The sequence below is a fragment of the Lepisma saccharinum genome, chromosome 29 (assembly GCF_977018435.1).
Source record: "Lepisma saccharinum chromosome 29, izLepSacc3.1, whole genome shotgun sequence".
NCBI lineage: Eukaryota > Metazoa > Arthropoda > Insecta > Zygentoma > Lepismatidae > Lepisma > Lepisma saccharinum.
This window is the reverse complement of record NC_139257.1, coordinates 19728781-19745130: the sequence shown is the minus strand read 5'-3', so window position 1 is coordinate 19745130 and position 16350 is coordinate 19728781. Positions and strand designations below refer to the sequence as shown.

Below are 16350 nucleotides of genomic sequence, written 5' to 3'. Positions count from 1 at the left end.
TCCCTGACCATTCTGTGGTACTTTTAACATGTTATTAACAGTTTTTAAGTGTTATGCACTTGCTATTCATGAGAAGTCACTTTTCATGGCACCTAAAATCTGGAATGCACTTCTGAACGAAGTAAAACAACAGAAATACAAACACTTTCGTAAGACAGTATATGACACACTGATTGATGACCAGAAGAAAAGACGACATACAATTAAAAACTGACATTTCCTGTAAATTATTAGAACTGGACTGAAACTAAATAATAATATATGTATTAGTATTATTATTATTATTATTATTATTTTGATTTAGTTTATTTTACTTCGCGTTTTGTGTCTCTTGGCTAATTTGCGAAGATTGGGATGAGTGATGAAATGCTGAAATTGATGAATGGACATTCACAAACAACCAAGCCCGACCGGGATTCGAACCCGGGACCCTTGGCGTCGCAGCGCGATGTGCTAACCACTCGGCCACAGGGTCGGGTTATTAGTATTATTATTACCATTTATTTGCACACACACACTGTATATATTTAATCTGTTTTCATTTTTGTAATTTCTTTGTGTAGTAGTAGTATTTTTTTATGTAACTTCTTATATGTTATATTACTTATGTAGTATCTTACAATTTTTATGTATAATAATGTACTCTGCTATGTCTTTCTTTGTCGGGTTAGGTGGCAGATGAGCATTTGCTGAACCTCGCCCAAGAATAAAGACTATTGAATTGAATTGAATTGAACATTGTTCAAAATAAATGAAGCTGTTAAAGGTAAAAGTGGTATTTATTTCCATTCCAAATTCAAATTATCCAATATCCGTTTTGGATGCAACAGACAATCCAGATATAATATCCTATATCCGAATAGAAATTTATCTGATATCCAGACAAAACTTTATTCGGATTTGGTCATCCATATTCTGAACCTGTTTCCCTTTTCAATAGAATTATCAGCAATGATAAAGTACAAAGTATTATTAGCTAAGCCCTTGTACTTAGGCTAGAAATACATCTTCAGTGAACAAAAAGTAGGAATAATCACTTTATTACATCACCATCTCTGAAAAGTAAAAAAAGAACAAAAAAATGAATAAAGAAAATATATATGAATCAGTATTGATAATATTGCTTCACGTTTTTTTCTGCCTAAATATTAACTCTTTGGAATAATGACTCTTCAGTAACAATGGAAAAATATAATCACATTTCTTGTCTCACTATTCTTTACAATACTCTTTTTTCACGAATTACATTGTACAGTCATGGACATGCCTGAGTTGTAACAACCCAATTGACTTTCAATTAGATCGTTACAACCTAGAACTGACCATGACTGTATATCCAATCGCAAGAGATAACAACAAAGAAACTAACATATAAATGTCTTACAATGAAAAATTAATATTATCACAAATATTGGCACTGGAGCAACCATTCTGACTTCATGAACACCATCATCTCATCTTCTCAAAAAATTATTACTTTCATTATTAATATTTTCGTATTAAGTTACATAACAGAATGTTTCTGCAGCTCAGTCTTGTAGTTTGAACACTGGTATGGTCCTTGATGCAAAAGTTACGTAAAGTTGGAAACTCTGATCTGGATGCCCCTTTCCGCCTTCTTCTTCTCGTCCACTAGACTCCTGGCTCCATCTTTGGACCCGTCTTCGTACGATGGCAACCCGACGCACTGCTCCTTCAGGAATCTAGGCAAACAAAACATTACCATGAGAGTGGATGTGGGGAGAATGAAAACAACAGTGTTATTGTTGGGGATGGTGATTATTGGTCAGGCTCATTGTTTAGGGTGTGTGATGCATGTTCACGGTGTCTACCAAAATAACAAATCCTAAATTCTTGATTTTCATGATCTTTTTTTAGTTTTTCTTAACCATTATTTAATGAAAAATCCCTATCAAAAGGACAGTTAGAATCTATATTTAACAATAGAATTAGACTTCTTTTATCCATGAGGGCAAATCAAAAAGTCTTTGCACCTAACTATTTATTCCCAGATTAAAAACCATAAAGGAAAAACAACATATACACAATCTTCTACATACTTTTTACTATTTTTCCACATAATCACCACACCTGTTGAGGCACTTGTCCCACCATACCACAAGTTTCGCAATGCCCGTTGCATAGAAGGTGGCCGGCTGATCACGGAACCAACGACGAACAACGTTCTGCACTTCGGTGTCGTTTGTGAACCTCTGTCCTGCCAGGAACTTCTTCAATGGACCAAAAAGATCGTAATCACAGGGGGCTAGGTCTGGGCTGTACGGAGGATGCTCCATAATCTCCCACCCCCATGACTGAAGTTTGGAGATCGCCACGTGTGGTTTCGCGTTGTCATGGAGGAAGACCACATTGCTCACTTCACGAATACCCTGATGCTTTTTCCTAATGGCTGCTCGCAGATGGGAGAGTGTGCAACTGTAGCGTTCTGGCTCCATTTCCCTGTGGATATCTTTGGCTGTCTGTCCTTTGCACCATAAAAAGCGAATAACACTTCGATGCTCATATGGCATGGACTTCCTGAGCACTCCGGCCATCTTTGCCAACTGATAACAGCGCCGCGCCGTGCCGTGGAAGTAATCGGAAGTTACAATAGGGCCCTTCCAAGAAAAGCCTACTGCATCACTCGTATATCTCGCTTTTGTAATAACACTTATAACAAGCTAGAAAAAATTAGGCGCAAAGACTTTTCGATTTGCCCTCGTATTAATGCATTTGGACTGCATTTGACAGACTAGCGAGGCTGTGGCATCTAGACTCAGCCAGTATAATCTTATGCAGGGTCATGTTGCCATCCCTTCATCCATCTTAACTTACCACCATTCATTCTCATCTTCACGATTAGCCAAAGGGACAGAAAAGTGAAATAAAATAAACTAAATCAATCAGACATTGTGGTAGCAAAAATTCTTGATCACAAGTACAAGGTGGCGCAAAAAGAATGCATGTTTTTGGAATAAGTGTAACGTCGTTGATTTTCAAGATACCAGGTGGCCAGAATTAAAGTTACCCAACTCAGAGCCCTCTGTAGCCTGTTTGAGGCATCGTAGAACTCTGAAATTTGGTGAATCCACTATGCAGACCATGGGAAACAGGATGACAATAAAAAAAAATAGTTCAATTTTCCGTCACCAGGTTGAAATGTGGCGCTGTACTTCCATAATGACGTAAACTGCTCCAATTGGTTATGGGTTTGCCTTTACCTTGCAATCTTGCAATAAACGAGAGATTATTTTCTCACAACTTCCAGCCACTAACAAATGTCTTCCTAAGTAATAACTCAGCTAATTCACTTAAAGTGATTATTTGTACAACCCATCATGGAAGTACAGCACCACATTTCAACCTGGTGGTGGAAAATCGAACTATTTTTTTTATCGCCATCCTCTTCCCCATGGTCTGCATAGTGGATTCACCACCTTTCAGAGTTCTACGATGCCTCAAACAGGCTACAGAGGGCTCTGAGTTGGGTAACTTTAATTCGGGCCAACTGGTACAAATGTTTTATTAACACAAAATCCATCGGTAAGAAATTCAGTTTGGATGGGTATACAGTGATGATTTAAATATGGAAGATGATGTCAGAAAGATGATGGATGTCCTTGTCGCTGTACACAAGGGCAATGGGGAACTTTGACAAGAGGCTCCAGATGTGTGTAGAGCAACAGTGTTTGACCTTCTATAAACTGTAGGTCCAGTCCCTGCTTGCCTATCTGAGCATAAAGTGCCCCTTTACCTTCAGTGGATGGCTGGGATATGGATATATAATATTGAAAAGTAAAAGCAAATATATAAGAAGTTTCTTGTACCTTTTTCTTTCTGCTGCTGTGAGCTTCAGTTTCCTCTTGTACTCTATGTCACTCTCTCGCTGAAAATCTTCTAGGTTGTCAACACTGCAGCTTAAATCCTGCAAGGTAAATGAGAAATATAATTTGTAATAAACAATAAGAGCAAAACAAAGTCACTTGTTACACTTTACAAGAGGAGGAGGCAAAAATTTGAAAGGTAAGTAGCCTGAAAGATCTACAAAAATCTTAATAAATCTTCAATGAACGTTATGTGGTGATTACCAGTCAAACTCATAGAGTGACACCTCTTGTTTTCATTAACGTGTTGTAAAATTAAGTGTGGGTAGAAGAGCAAAGCCAATACCACTTTGAACCAATAACGATGCTTGAAAATTGTACAGGGTGTCTACCAAAGTAACAATCCAAAATTCTTGACTTTTTCATAACCTTTCTCTCCCCTTTTCTTAACATTTATTTAATCTCCCCCTACATAGATATAGTTGGAAATGAAGAACACATATATTTTATTCAATGAAAAACCCCTACCACAAGGCCGGTTAAGATGAAAAATAAATCTGTACTTTAAGAAGAGATTTAAACTTGCTTCAATTATTAATGCATGTAAAAATTAATGCCTCAGATTTCTTCCTGGATGGGGAATGCCATATTACTTAATTTAATATTTTTACAAAACTTCACGCATACAAGAATGTAATTATTAAGAAACAAAGTGAAGAAATCTTAACCACAACTCAATACAATTTTGGATTTCAAACATTCAATTTTATCAAATCCCAGTACAGGTACGTGGTGTCACGTGCCAGTTTTGATGACACAATGAAAGTTGCAAGTAAGAAGTTTCCCAAGAGCGATGACAGATGGCAGCACGCCATATAAAGAGGATCAGAGCTCATTCTACAAACTAGGAGCGGAGAAGAGGAATTATATATATTATAGTACATTGAGAAATATATAAAAGAAGAGTCTAAATACTATAGGAGAAGTAAATAGAATGATGTATATAGTAATTTAAAAGAATTAAGAATATAGCCGCATATGAAACGTTTAGGAAATTTATTAAGCGAGCAAATGAATTCAGAAATGTATATCAATTTCTTTTTGATTCTCTGACGAGGAGAACATCGTCAGCTTTTGCATTTGTCCGTTCCCCGGTGGCGCTGTGGTCAATTAGACGCCCCGAAGCACTTTACGGTTGCGCTTCTTTTTTAGTCGCACTGGGCCATTGGCAGCGCTTTTTATTAGCGATCCTGGTTATCCCCTTTTGGTCGTTACATAGGAGGTGGCGCTAGTGTCAGTTTAGCCGACCCTACTCCTTTATATAAGTATAGCTTGTATCGTTTGCCAAAGAAACCGGGAAAGGGAAAGAAAACATATATAGGGCATAAAGAAAAGGAAGCGAGACGACGCAACTAGATTTCTTATATATATATATAAGAAATAATAAAAGAAGTGTTTTCCATAATCAAAGAAGAAGAAACCTACTCTATAATCAAGAGAGAGAAGAAGAAGAAGCCTTTCCATAATTACGAAGATAAAAAGAAGAAGATTTCCTTTCAAGAAGAATGTAACCGATGTAAATTTTCGATATATTTCAATGTCGCTATATATTTTTCTCTGTATTTTGTATAGTTCTCAGAATATAGATCCGCATTTAACTATATCCTCTTGGCTATAAAACGCTTTCTTATTTGGAATTCTCAAACAAAGAACCTATCCCCTGAGATTAAGATATCTCTAGCCGTGGTAAATAACATGTAAGTACGTACCCACAAGGGGCGTAGCATTAGTGGCGACCAACGTTGCGGCTAGCAGATTTGTGAATAAGAAAGCAAAGGGAGATAAAGCCAAAATGGAGGAAGAAAATAAAGTCGAGGATGAGAACGGAGAAACTATAGTGAAGGAAAAACAAGAGAAAATAGAAGAAATGACCGTGATGGAAATGTTCAAGAAGTTAGAGATGCAGATAGATGAATACCATAGAGGGATGATGGAGAGGCTTGACGAAAGGAAGATAATAATAGAAGGAAAGTTAGAAGAGCACCACAGAAGGATGTTGGGATTGTTTGACAAAAGGGAGAGAATAATAGAAGGAACAATGCTGTCGATCGAGAGTACGAGTTTAGATATGAATAGAAGAAGCGAAGATGAGGTTTCAGAGATTATAGAAGAAAATAGACAAAGAAATGAAAGTCCGGAAAGGAAAATTGGGGAAAGCGATTCTCACACAGAAATAGCTGTTTCAAGAACAGAAGAAAATGACAGCAAGACAGAAGTAGATGTTTCCAGAATAGCAGAAAACGAAGACAAGATAGAAGTAGCTGTTTCCAGAATAGAAGAAAGCGAAGACAAGATAGAAGAAACGAAGGTCCTTATAGAAGATAGAAGTTGGAAGACGAAAGAGGAAAATTACAATGACGAGCATGACAACAAGATAGAAGAAGAAGCTATAAAGTTAAGCGAAGTAAACAAAGAAGAGACAGATAAGAAAATAGAAGAAGAAAAAGAGGAAAGTTCCAATGACGAGCATGACGGCAAGATAGAAGAAGTAGCTATAAAGTTAAGAGAAGAAACCACTCAGGAACTTAAAGACGTCAAAGAAGAGGAAGATAAGAAAATAGAAGAAGATGAAAGAGGAATAGAAAGGGAGGAAAAATTTAGTTGTCAATATAAACATGAAGAAATCCATGTCGAAATGAAGATGAAAGAAGAAATTTCCTGTGACGAGTCTCTGACGGAGGAAGAAAATAAGCATAAGCCGAGCAGAAGATGTAAACAAAGAAGAAAGAGAAGTAAAATGAGATTTAGATATATTCACGTAAAGACATGGAAGAAGAGGAAGAGAAAGAAATTAAAAATAGAAAGGAACCTGAAGAAATTTAAGAATACGCTAAGAAGAGTCGACATAGATCAAATGGATTTTTATGCTACTTCGCCAAAGAGAAGAAAGAAGAAGACGAGACGGAAAAGACAAGGAGAGCATGCATTTGATGAAGATGTAGAACATAAGAAGAAGACTTGGCAGAAACCAGATTGGAAGAAGAGAGAAATGAAAGTAATTTCTTTACTGGAAGAAAGTTGGAAGAGGAGGAAGAAGAATCTTGAGAAGAATAGAAAAGAAAATAGAAGAAAGAGAAGAAATAGAGGAAGAGAAAGAAAACAAGATAGTGACAAGCATCGAGTATTTGAAAGAATCGGAAGAAACAAATATGACTGAATAGTGCAAAGGAAGGAGATGTTATGATTTACAGACTGGCAGCGTACGTTTCTAGAATTATTAAAGTTCTCTGAAAAAGTTCCAGTTCGCCAGAAGAAAAATTCGTGGAATTATTAGTTTGGGTAAATATTAATGATATATTTGAAAGGAAGAAAATTTTAGTTCTTTGATGTTTAGTTCCTGTAAAAAGATATATGTATATATATGATAGTCATGGTAGGAGGAAAATCTATTCAGCAAATGATATCTAAAAAAGAATAATGAATGCTAATTTATGTCACCACTCCATTGAACAATGAGACTGATAGTGAAAGATCAAACCTGTAAAAGAAGAGATGCCAAAGAAAGTAATATGCAAAATGGATGTAAACTTTTCAATATACGAACAGAAGAGAAGGAAGATAGAACAGTTAAGCACAGAAGGAAGTTAATTACGAAGAAAACTCTCAGGAAAAAGGAGAAGATAATATAGAAGATCAAACAATATCAGCAAAATGAATTCTTTGCAAGCTTAGACTATTAAAGATCATCGTGTATTTAGAAAAGTGTAAAAGAGAATGGGTTGTAATCCCAAAAAGTTAAAGAAGAATCGGTTGTATTCCGAAAAAAGGGTTGTAATCCCAGAAAATAAATATATCTAGATACATGCTGATATGAAATTAAGGCTGATGTGGAGAATTATGGTAGCTGATAAAAACACGTAGATGGTCAACTTAGAGAAGAGAGAGAGAGTTCTTTGAAACGGAAAAATCTGAACTAACTGATAATCTGTAGAGAAATTGCTGAAAGAAGAAAAGGGTGAAACGAAAATAACTTTTTTGGCAGGACATCGTCAGATAAAGACTATCTTGGAGAGATTAGATTAGCAGATTTGCAGGAGGGGAACTATTAAAGAATTATATTTTGTATCTAAAAATAACTTAAGAGGTCACGAATATTTCCGGAACGTGGTGATAAGATATATAGAAACGAAACTAGAAAGAAGAGAGTAATAGAGAGATGAGGAAAAATGCTGCATGGAAGGACATATAATTGCACAGTGGAAGTGAAAAGGAATATAAGCAGTAGAAATGAGAGCCAATGAGAAGAGTCAAACGAGATGCAGAGAAAGTGAAAAAAAAAAATTTCTATTTCCAAAAAATTTCTTCCAATAGAGAAATTTTTTATCCTCAAGGAGGGGAATATTGTGTCACGTGCCAGTTTTGATGACACAATGAAAGTTGCAAGTAAGAAGTTTCCCAAGAGCGATGACAGATGGCAGCACGCCATATAAAGAGGATCAGAGCTCATTCTACAAACTAGGAGCGGAGAAGAGGAATTATATATATTATAGTACATTGAGAAATATATAAAAGAAGAGTCTAAATACTATAGGAGAAGTAAATAGAATGATGTATATAGTAATTTAAAAGAATTAAGAATATAGCCGCATATGAAACGTTTAGGAAATTTATTAAGCGAGCAAATGAATTCAGAAATGTATATCAATTTCTTTTTGATTCTCTGACGAGGAGAACATCGTCAGCTTTTGCATTTGTCCGTTCCCCGGTGGCGCTGTGGTCAATTAGACGCCCCGAAGCACTTTACGGTTGCGCTTCTTTTTTAGTCGCACTGGGCCATTGGCAGCGCTTTTTATTAGCGATCCTGGTTATCCCCTTTTGGTCGTTACATAGGAGGTGGCGCTAGTGTCAGTTTAGCCGACCCTACTCCTTTATATAAGTATAGCTTGTATCGTTTGCCAAAGAAACCGGGAAAGGGAAAGAAAACATATATAGGGCATAAAGAAAAGGAAGCGAGACGACGCAACTAGATTTCTTATATATATATATAAGAAATAATAAAAGAAGTGTTTTCCATAATCAAAAGAAGAAGAAGCATATTCAATAATCAAAAGGAAAAGGAGAAGAAGCCTTTTCCATAATCAAAGAAGAAGAAACCTACTCTATAATCAAGAGAGAGAAGAAGAAGAAGCCTTTCCATAATTACGAAGATAAAAAGAAGAAGATTTCCTTTCAAGAAGAATGTAACCGATGTAAATTTTCGATATATTTCAATGTCGCTATATATTTTTCTCTGTATTTTGTATAGTTCTCAGAATATAGATCCGCATTTAACTATATCCTCTTGGCTATAAAACGCTTTCTTATTTGGAATTCTCAAACAAAGAACCTATCCCCTGAGATTAAGATATCTCTAGCCGTGGTAAATAACATGTAAGTACGTACCCACAAGGGGCGTAGCAGTGGATGGACCAGAAAGAAAGGTTACAAGCATTCTGTGGATGCACGAAATAGGAGGAAGTAATTGGTTTACCCGGAGGTACAACAGATGGCATCGTATTCGTGTGGCGAGATTCTACAACTTTACATTTACCGTCAGTGGCGTAGTTCGCCGATGCAATGGCGAGACGTTTGCAGAATTGGTCTGCCGTGGAAGTGCGATGTGTCGTACGCTACTTGTGGGTGAGGAAAGTTCCGGCAGCGGATATTCATCGTCAGCTCATGGAAGTGTATAGTGAGAGTGTTATCTTATTTCATGACAATGCAAGAGCCCACATGGCCCGCCAGACTCAACAGTTGCTACAATGTTTCAGGTGGGAAGTGTGGAACCATCCCTCATACAGCCTAGACTTGGCCCCCAGTGACTTATTTTTTCCCCCCAGCTGAAAGCACAAGCACACTTGTCTGGAACACGGTTCTCGTCCGAAGATGACGTCCAGACAGATGTCACGAAGTGGTTCAATGAGCAGGGACATGATTTCTACCAAGATGGCATCTGATAAATGTCTCAATCGCCAAGGTGTGTTTCGCCTTCTTAGAATACATCATCAATTCATACCAGGTCATACTGTGTTTCTTTTATTTGTTGTTGTAACCTTTTCTTCTGATCCATCCACGTATATAACATTGTAAATTCACTATTCTGTAAAAAATAGCAAAAATTCTTGACCACAAGCATAATTTCTTGACTTTCTTGACCTACCTGGATTTCTTGACATTCTTGACAGGTAAACACCCTGTTGTAATAATTAAAAGTTGTTCAAAATATATATTGATATTAGTGTTTTAATATTTCACTATAAGTATCATATATGCATCAATATCTCACACTGTGGCCATGTGGACTAAGGCGTCGTCAGGCTTTGGGCTACAGTTAAGGGACAAGCATAGGTTCAAGTCTCCTGCGAGGAAGCTTAACAACTTCTCTCCTGAGATTTCGACCTGTGTATGAGACCGATGACCACCCACCATCGTGAGGAAATTGGGGAGCTACAAATGAGTAGTGTAACCCAGTTACGGAAACCTTCGACGATGACTTGGGATTCGTCGTGCTGACCAATGTCACCCCCTAACAAGTTGGATGATCTCCCACCTCTGAAAGTGGGAGCAATCCTGGCAGTCGGTAGGTAAGCCCTGGACCTCAAGGGCTGTTGTGCCACGGGTTATTTTTATGTGCATTAATTTACAAAGATTTTTGCTTTAAAATATTCAAGAATTACATGTTATCATAAAATTCAGTTGTTTCACACTAAACTGGGACAAAATAAAAAGACACTTCGATTTTTGCCTAACTTCTTGCATATTAAACTTCGCGAAAGTGTCATGCAGCATTTTTGCGGAGCCCGTCAAAGACCAAAGTTTCAGAAAATTTGAATTTTGGGTGCATCAGCACTGCTAATTTACACCCGTCACATTATACGGGGTCCAGCCCCTTACCATAACTAAAAAAACATAATTGTTATGTCGTGCCACTAAAATATTAAAACATTCTGGCTTCCATAAAAAGCTGAGGCTGTAAGGGGCACTCAGCACACACTAGGACAAAAAACAGAACAACACACAGAATTATACTGGCCGTAGGGCCAGTCGCCAGAGCCTTGTCAGTCTGCAAAATGTAGTCCAGGGTGTACTATGTGGAAGTGAGGTTCACAACACGTTTCAGAAAAGTATTGTTTGGCATCAGCCAATAAAATCCAACAATACTTTCTAATACCACTGTATAAACTAATCAAGGGGTCCCGGGTTTGATACCCGGTGGAGGTACAAGTGGTTCGGACCTAGGCTTGCCATACATCCGGGATTAGCCTGGACAGTCCTGGTTTTTTAGTGCTGTCCGGGGATTTGAGAATCTGAACATGAAAATAGCTTCCAGTATTGAATATTGATGACCAGAATTTATGACCAGCAAGGATCGATCGATTATAAGGATCGATTCTATTTTTTCTTCAAGAAATCGACTTCCGAATGGTTCCGTTTCCGAACTTCCGTGAGCGTCTTGGTTGTCTTGCAAGCATGTGAAGTAACTCGTCTACACATTTTTGATAATTATAACTATTTACAAGGGCTTTGCATTTGGCAATGGGCAAATGAAAGTGTGTATTTAACGTTAACCTGCAGCAGGAATACAAATTATTGAAACTGTGTAACAACAGTGACAGTGAACGTGTGCAATGTACACTCTGTAATGGAGTATTTTCTCTTGCACATAAAGGTAGAGGTGATATTGAAGACCACGTGAAAACAGTTTATCATAGGAGTGCTATTAATGCTACTGCTTCAACAAAAGAGATTTTAGAAAATAATGTTAATATTTTTTCTTGTACAATTTATAGCTTAATGTTCCAATAAAATGTTAAGGCTTTTAAGAAATTTCAATTTATTTTTGTAAAAAAAACTAAAATTCAGCAGTAAAGAGTTGATCGTGAATATGTCCTGGGTTGGACACTTCAAACTGTAGGTCCAGTCCCGATTATCCTTACTGTGCATAAAGTGGACTTAAAACACCAAATCAACCAACCAACCACTGTATAAACTAAGGATAAATAACAATTTTATTATAAATTTATTATTATTATTATTACGTCCTAGAGGAGACTCTTCCACTCGATCCACAACTGCTTTTTCATTTCATAAAGTTAGTGGAAAATTTTTGGAGTTTTGAGAACTATGGAACCAATTATTCTTTGAATTAAATCGCTGAACATAACTGGTTCCTGTATTATACACAATTTCTTCCATCTAATGTAGTCATTACTTTCGTTATTCAGTTAAAATAACTAACTGAACTTTATTTCTATGATTAACAATAAAAATAACAAGGTTTCTGCTTTTTTTTGTAACTTGAACGATGTCAATTTCCAGGGGGGAAGGGGGACCTGTTAGACCTCTCTCCCAATGCTAGTGCTTCATATATAAAAAAGCTATATTTACCTTAACTCCAATGACACTCCCATCTGCAATGGAATATGGAGGACAACGAAGTGTCTTTGTGCTCTTTTTCCAAGCAGATTGTTCCTGGAAGAAAAATCACAGTTTAAGAACATGATAATTTTCAAACATTAAGACTGTGGGGGGTTGGCATAAGATGTAGATATATTTAAATTTTGTTAAAATGCACACAAGTACTTAAAAAAGCCTCTGATGTAATGTAGAGTATGATTTCTCAACTGCCCGGTACCGGACACTGGCATTGATTAGCTGGCAACAATGTGGAATTTTTTTTTCCCCACTGGCGATAAAGGGATTTTTTTTTCTTGCCAGCGCTGGTGAGAAATCAAAGCCACTAACAGGGGACTATCGTCCGTGCAGCCTCCAAATTTGAATTACAACCGTGGGGCCGGAAGGATGAAGCTAGAGCTGGCAACACACCTGGAAAGATACCCTTTCACTGGGGTTTCCTTGACATACGGGTAGCATGGACAATTCAGTTTGCGCAGCAATTCTCATTACCAAATACACTGCCAGCATTTATCAATTTATGATATTGGCCATATTTAACTAAAAGATTCTACTAGATCCAGTCATCGTCAAGTAATTTAAACCAAATTTTACATTTGACAACCATCCCGGACATAATAGACCTAATACTCTCCATGATTAGGACATAATTTATTTATGAATATTAATTTCAAGCAGACGTTTTAATAAACATACATTAAGTTTTAAAAAATAGCAAAGCTAATTACGAGTAAAATTGTTGGGATTCTGGCATTGACATCTAAAAAAAGAATTTACAGGGTCGTGGCTCACGAAGGTTGAGAATCACTGATCTAGAGTATACATTTATTATTTGTGACTGTTTCAAGTAAATCTTTATGTTGATTAATACGCTACAAAGTGGCTATTAAAAATAATATGAATTAATGATTAGACTCCTGTGTACTTGGTATGGAAAATGATAACGTTCATCTTTAACTTGATGCTTCCACTAATGAGGACATTGTATTGGTCCAAAATATAATTCGTCAACCCATCTGTTTTTCTGCTCCTACGTTTAAGCCTTTCGGTTCGGAGAACATATATATATATATCTAAGTTTTCCTCTATGGTGCACAAATCGCAGATAACATAAGATATACATTCTTCAATTTTCAGTGCTTATGGCAATGTGTACATGTTTCCATGTCATTCCGTCAAATGTTTTGCTGCAAACTTTTGATATTGCATTTCATAACTTGCCCACTTGAGGGCAGCACAAGTGCTCCTTCTTTGTTCTTTCTCTGATACTGCTAGTACACGTGCTGTCCATTTTCTCATTTGGCAAAATGGCTGACAAAGCTGCTCCAGGTTGTTCCCGGCAGATACTCTCCCAGGATGATATTCAGTGTTGTCTAGAGGAGGTTATGTTAGGTAAGGAATCTGGGTGTGAACTGAAGAAGAGACTGTAGGAAGTGACATCATTCACTGAATATTTAGAAAAATAGATATAATGAACATATTTTTTTTAGATTTTTGAATATTTTGTAATAATAAGACTGATGCTTCAAGAAATTACACATATTTTTTGTACGGTATATTATAATGTGGAGTACTTTGAAATCATACACAAAATGTAAGGTCTGTACGGTACATACAAACTGAGTAACAAGGTGAGAATAAAGAAAAATATAGTAAGAAAGTAAAGGTTCTCCTGTGGATGTGCATACATGCCATGAAGGCATATGGGGTGATGTAGAGGTATAGAGCTCCACATATTCTTGATCTCGGTCATAGTTGGGATGATGTGATCAGCATCACGTCCACCTTTACCCTTCCTGTAGGTATCCATTTACGAGGCTGGGTGGCCCTGAGAGCCGCAAAGAAACAGGTAAATGACTGGAAAAACTCCTTGTCCAAATCACCTGCCCCAGGATTTGAACCTGGGTCTTCCACGTGCTAGCCAGAAGCTCTACCAACTGAGCTACCGCAGCTCTTATAAAGAAAAGAGATTTTTTAATTTTTGGAGGATGAAAACACTGATGCTTGAAGAAAACTGCATACAGTTTTGGCAAGTTATGTTTTAGACAATAGTACAGGGCTACTACAAAAGAAATATACACTTTCAATGTCTTAAAAAACAAAAACTATTCGTAATATCGACATGAATTTTGCACTGCTAGGTTGAGGAACTGTGGAAGTTTCGATAAGACACATTGTTGATGTTTGTTGTTGTCGCTGATTGTTGTTCGGGTGCAACAATTGCTAAGATGGCTGCAAACGCTGTTGAAAAATCATATTGTGTTCTTGAACTAGCAAAAACAAACTCCATTACAGTTGTACAACGACATTTTCGAACACGTTTCGGAAAACCAGCACCTACTAGACAGTCGATCTACGATTGGTACAGAAAATTTGAAACAACAGGATGTTTATGTGAAGGCAAAAGTCCGGGAAGAGCCATGGTGTCAGAAGAAAAAGTGGATTGTTTCCGTGATGTTTTCCAGCGAAGTCCACAAAAGTGCACAGTAAGGGCAAGTTTGGAACTACAACTGCCACAACAAACTGTGTGGAAAATTTTACGGAAGAGACTGAAAATGAGGCTTTTGCAGTTATTACAGCATGTAAAGGAAGATGACAAAGTTAAACGTCGATATTTCTGCATTGAAATGCAGGAATGTATGAAGAAGATGGCTTCATCGAGTGGATAATTTTCAGTGATGAAATAACTTTTCACGCGAGTGGCAAAGTGAATAAACAAAACGTCTGAATAAGGGGGACTGAACGTCCGACGATGACGGTTGAACATGTGCGAGATTCTGCAAAAGTGAATGTCTTCTGTGCCCTATCCTGAATGAAGGTTTACGGACCCTTCTTCTTTGAAGAAGACACAGTAACAGGAATTGCATATCACCAAATCCTAATGAATTGGTTGATGCCTCAACTGCATCAGGACGGGGGAAACTTATCTTCCAGCACAACAGAGCACCACCTCACTGGCACCAAGGTGTTAGGACTTTTCTGGACGAACCCCTTCCACAGCGCTGGATCGATCGTCCAAAAGACGACAAGCATCCTCTCACAGGGTGGCTACCAAGGAGCCATGATCTCACACCATGCGACTTTTTTCTTTGCGGATTTGTCGAAGACAAGATGTACGTCCCCCCACTTTCTAATGATTTAGATGAGTTGAAACAATGCATCACGGCATCTGTGAAAAGTGTAGATGCAGGTATCTTACACCAGGTTTCGGTTGAATTTGATTATCGTCTTGATGTGTGCCATGTGACACAAGGAGCACATATTGAACATCTATGAGTTCCCGAAACAAAACTTAAAGAATTACTTTTACAAAACAGTGAAAAGTGTTTCCCGATAACATAAATAGTTTTGGATTTATAAAGCATTGAAAGTGTCTATTTCTTTTGTAGTAGCCCTGTAGTTTGTATTTGTATAAAAATTCTAAGGTCTGTACTGTACATAGTAACAGAAGTAATAAAGAGAATGTACAAACAAAAAAAATGTAGATTTTTGGAATTTTTTGGGTGGCACTTGAAGGAAATTACATCAATTTTTTGTAAGTTATGTTGTAAACTGTAGTATTTTGTATTCATACACAAAATTTGAGATCTGAACAGTGATTGAAGTTATGTTGTAAACTGTAGTATTTTGTATTCATACACAAAATTTGAGATCTGAACAGTGATTGAAGTTATGTTGTAAACTGTAGTATTTTGTATTCATACACAAAATTTGAGATCTGAACAGTGATTGAAGTTATGTTGTAAACTGTAGTATTTTGTATTCATTCACAAAATTTGAGATCTGAACAGTGATTGAAGTTATGTTGTAAACTGTAGTATTTTGTATTCATACACAAAATTTGAGATCTGAACAGTGATTGCACGTGCACCAAAAGGGTTAAAAATAAGCAAAAATGATATCAGTAGAGTGAGTTGGTGTTTTAAGTCCACTTTATGCACAGATAGGCTAATTGGGACTGGATCCGAACCACTATGTGCCTCCACCGGGTATTGAACCTGGGACCCCTTGATTACAAGGTGACGACGCAAGCACTGCGTCATCTGGGAGGTCCTGATATTCTTTGAGTCAG

The 16350-nt window shown here is 37.1% G+C and overlaps 1 protein-coding gene across 1 annotated transcript in view; it reads right to left on the bottom strand.

Annotated features, from left to right (window-relative positions):
• Positions 1–756: 756 nt before the first annotated feature.
• LOC145981414 (ubiquitin carboxyl-terminal hydrolase 40-like) overlaps positions 757–16350 on the bottom strand; it is a 58633-nt gene continuing 43039 nt past the window's right edge. The window contains exons 5-7 of the mRNA XM_083114651.1: positions 12252–12335; positions 3828–3925; positions 757–1703 (exon numbers count right to left, since the gene is read on the bottom strand). Of these exons, the coding sequence (XP_082970777.1) occupies positions 1574–1703; positions 3828–3925; positions 12252–12335 (312 nt within the window). The 3' untranslated portion in view covers positions 757–1573. The remainder of the gene's footprint in view (positions 1704–3827; positions 3926–12251; positions 12336–16350) is intronic.